At 39.8% G+C, this 4,572-nt stretch overlaps 1 protein-coding gene across 1 annotated transcript in view; it reads right to left on the reverse strand.

Moving 5' to 3' along the window:
• Positions 1-1,151: 1,151 nt before the first annotated feature.
• The window catches only part of LOC116861548 (neuroblastoma breakpoint family member 6-like), a 37,841-nt gene continuing 34,420 nt past the window's right edge, over positions 1,152-4,572 (reverse strand). The window contains 1 exon segment of the mRNA XM_032848189.1: positions 1,152-1,178. Coding sequence (XP_032704080.1) covers positions 1,152-1,178 — 27 coding nt within the window.

The raw sequence follows: 4,572 nt of genomic DNA on the forward strand, positions 1-4,572 counted from the left end.
TGCCCATTTTTGAATTAGATTATTCATTTTGGGGGTTTGAGTTTAAGGTCTTCATACATTTTAGATACTAACCCTTTATCAAATTTGTCACTTGCAAATATCTTATCCTATTCTGTAATTTGCCTTTAGTGTGTTTTTTCCTTCACTGTGCAGAAGGATTTATTTTGACAAAGTACTTGATAACAACAGGCAAAAGAATGAAAGTGGAACATTTTCTTATACCATACACCAAAATTAATTCAAAATGGGTTGAAGACCTAAATGTGACACATAAAACCGTAGGAGAATATGGAAGTACTATAGGAGAACTCAGGAAGTAAACTCCGACATCAGCTATAGCAACTTCTTTCTAGATAGGTCTCCTAAAGCAAGAGAAACAAAAGTTAAAGCAATGGGATTTCACTAAAATAAGTTGTCGTCTGATTATTAATCAACTATCTTTTCTAAAGTATGGCCTGGTTCCCTCTTTTCAAATTGACAAGTCTTTTTACTGATCAAGCAGATACACCCCAATGTCTTTTATGTTTGTTGTTATTTTTTGGTGATTATCATCTTTTTTTGATTTGCATAGTATATAATCAGAGTGTTTCTATTAATATGTATTTGGCAAGATATAAGAATTGTCCACTCAATGACCTCCTATAAGATGGCTCATTTTCATTTTTACTCTAATAGCAGGAATGAATGTTTATATGGAGTGGCCCCAAACTTATCAACTCTATTTTTTTCAGCACCTATTAGACTCAGTTGGGAAGCCTTATGGCCTGATTCCTTAGAAAACATAAACCTGTATTTCTCAGTGTACATGTTACATGGTCTTTTCCTTTTTCTATTCCCAACAGTTTGCTCAAGCAAACTACAAGTTTTGGGGACACAGTCAGGGGTGACTAAAATACCCATAGTGGGTATTTTAGCACAAGTACTGATACACATTTTCACAGTAGTTTCAAGTACAACTAATTTAAGACCCGATCTCCACGTGCCATTTTTAAAATAGTACCAGGCTAGTAAGGGATCATTAAAGAATGCCACTTGAGACCCAGTAATTATTTCAAGACAAATAATACTCAAAGTCATAGTTATATTATGCCGTTAGAATATAGACATGGGAATATGAACCCTGTGAATACAGAAAAGTAACAAGTCCCCTGCTAGATGAGATCGATGGTGGATTTAACCTTTAACAGAGAAGTGAGAGGAGGAAGAAACCTCCCTAAATGCTGTTAAGAGGAAAGCAGCTGAAATTTAAACATGGTGAATGACTGTCTTTCCCTGGAGTTGAGGCATGAGAATAAGGGTCACTTGTTGTCAAGGGACAGCAAGGGGCCTGGTAGAGTAAGGATGTATATAGAGGAGCAGGAGAAAGTTAACAGGTGGCCGAACCTTACACAAGACATCAGGCACTCTGTCCTTCAATCCCAGAGGAGTAACGTGGCAGATGAAACTGTCTCATTTTTATGGGAAACAATTTTTATCAGCTTTTTTATACAAAGTCCCTCACGTTGAATGAAATATTAAGAAATGTGAAAACATATTACTATCATAAAAATGATATCAGACCCAGAAATATCCAGATTTTGGGATTATCAGAAATGGATTGAGGTAATTATGATTGACATGTTAAATAATTTGAGAAGTAAGTATCATGAGGGAATAAATAATACCTTTCAATAAAGAGATGGAAATTTTCAAAAGCACTGAATAGAAATGTTACGATAAAAAAAAATCACATTAGGCATTTTTATTTTTTTGGGCTTTCAAGAGAACTGTAAATAGCAGATAAAGATCAATGAATACATACATTTCAGACAAAATGTGGAAGAATTTATCTCCAGCAGACCTACTAAATCAAGTCAGTTAAAAGAATTTCTTTAGGGGTGCCTGGGTGGCTCAGTAGGTTAAAGCCTCCGCCTTCGGCTCAGGTCATGATTCCAGGGTCCTTGGATTGAGCCCTGTATCAGGCTCTCTGCTCAGCAGGGAGCCTTCTTCCTCCTCCCTCTCTCTCTGCCTGTCTGCCTACTTGTGATCTCTATCTGTCAAATAAAATAAATAAAATCTTGAGAGGAGTCAAGATGGCAGAGAAGTAGCAGGCTGAGACTACTTCAGGTAGTGGGAGATCAGCTAGATAGCTTATCTAAAGATTGCAAACACCTACAAATCCAACGGGAGATCGAAGAGAAGAAGAACAGCAATTCTAGAAACAGAAAATCAACCACTTTCTGAAAGGTAGGACTGGCGGAGAAGTGAATCCAAAGCGCCGGGAAGATAGACCGCGGGGGAGGGGCCGGCTCCCGGCAAGCGGCGGAGCAACGGAGCACAAAATCAGGACTTTTAAAAGTCTATTCTGCTGAGGGACATCGCTCCAGAGGCTTAACCGGGGTGAATCCCACGCGGGGTCAGCGTGGCCTCAGGTCCCGTAGGGTCACAGAAGGATCGGGGGTGTCTGAGTGTCGCAGAGCTTACAGGTATTAGAACGGGGAAGCCGGCTACAGAGACAGAGCCGAGGAGTGAGCTCTAAGCTCGGGTTTACCTTGAACCGGTCGCAGGCTCGGTCAGCTCGGAGCGCTGCCAGAGGCCAGGGTGACGGGAGCAATTGGGCGCAGTTCTCTGAGAGCGCACTGAGGAGTGGGGTCCCAGACTCTCGGCTCCTCCGGGCTAGAGACTGGGAGGCCGCCATCTTCATTCCCATACTCCGGAACTCTACGGAAAGCGCTCAGGGAACAAAAGTTCCCGAAAGTGAACTGAGCGGATTACTCAGCCCGGCCCCTGGTAAGGGCGGTGCAACTCCACCTGGGGCAAAGACACTTGAGAATCACTACAACAGGCCCCTCCCCCAGAAGATCAACAAGAAACCCAGCCAGGACCAAGTTCACCTACCAAGGAGTGCAGTTTCAATACCAAGGAGAGCAGCGGAATTCCAGAGGAGGAGAAAGCAAAGCACGGAACTCATGGCTTTCTCCCCTTGATTCTTTAGCCTTGCAGTTAAATTTTTTTTTCTTTTTCAATTTTTTTTTCTCTTCTTCTGCTAAATTTTTTTAACTTTTACCCTTTTCTTTTTTAACTAGTTTATCTAATATATATATATATATACATATATATATATATAATTTTCCTTTTTATATTTTTTCATTATTGGTTTTCTTTTTTTGTTTCTTTTTTCTTTCTTTCTTTTTTTTTTTCTTTCCGAACCTCTTTATATCCCCTTTTGCCCCCCCGCCTCACGATTTGGGATCTCTTCTGATTTGGTTAAAGCATATTTTCATGGGGTTGTTGCCACCCGTTTAGTATTTTACTTGTTCCTTCATATACTCTTACCTGGACAAAATGACAAGGCGGAAAAATTCACCACAAAAAAAAGAACAAGAGGCAGTACCAAAGGCTAGGAACCTAATCAATACAGACATTGGTAATATGTCAGATTTAGAGTTCAGAATGACGATTCTCAAGGTTCTAGCCGGGCTCGAAAAAGGCATGGAAGATATTAGAGAAACTCTCTCCGGAGATATAAAAGCCCTTTCTGGAGAAATAAAAGAACTAAAATCTAATCAAGTTGAAATCAAAAAAGCTATTAGTGAGGTGCAGTAAAAAATGGAGGCTCTCACTGTTAGGATAAATGAGGCAGAAGAAAGAATTAGCGATATAGAAGACCAAATGACAGAGAATAAAGAAGTTGAGCAAAAGAGGGACAAACAGCTACTGGACCATGAGGGGAGAATTCGAGAGATAAGTGACACCATAAGACGAAACAACATTAGAATAATTGGGATTCCAGAAGAAGAAGAAAGAGAGAGGGGAGCAGAAGGTATATTGGAGAGAATTATTGGAGAGAATTTCCCTAATATGGCAAAGGGAACAAGCATCAAAATCCAGGAGGTGCAGAGAACCCCCCTCAAAATCAATAAGAATAGGTCCACACCCCGTCACCTAAGAGTCAAATTTACAAGTCTTAGTGACAAAGAGAAAATCCTGAAAGCAGCCCGGGAAAAGAAGTCTGTAACATACAATGGTAAAAATATTAGATTAGCAGCACACTTATCCACAGAGACCTGGCAGGCCAGAAAGAGCTGGCATGATATATTCAGAGCACTAAACGAGAAAAACATGCAGCCAAGAATACTATATCCAGCTAGGCTATCATTGAAAATAGAAGGAGAGATTAAAAGCTTCCAGGACAAATAAAAACTGAAAGAATTTGCAAACACCAAACCAACTCTACAGGAAATATTGAAAGGGGTCCTCTAAGCAAAGAGAGAGCCTAAAACTAGTAGATCAGAAAGGAACAGAAAAAATATACCGTAACAGTCACCTTACAGGCAATACAATGGCACTAAATTCATATCTCTCAATAGTTACCCTGAATGTTAATGGGCTAAATGCCCCAATCAAAAGACACAGGGTATCAGAATGGATAAAAAAACAAAGCCCATCTATATGTTGCCTACAAGAAACTCATTTTAAACCTGAGGACACCTCTAGATTTAAAGTGAGGTGGTGGAAAAGAATTTACCATGCTAATGGACATCAGAAGAAAGCAGGATTGGCAATCCTTATATCAGATCAATTAGATTTTAA

The sequence above is a fragment of the Lontra canadensis genome, unplaced genomic scaffold (assembly GCF_010015895.1).
Source record: "Lontra canadensis isolate GAN:19392208 unplaced genomic scaffold, GSC_riverotter_1.0 scaffold200, whole genome shotgun sequence".
NCBI classification, from domain to species: domain Eukaryota; kingdom Metazoa; phylum Chordata; class Mammalia; order Carnivora; family Mustelidae; genus Lontra; species Lontra canadensis.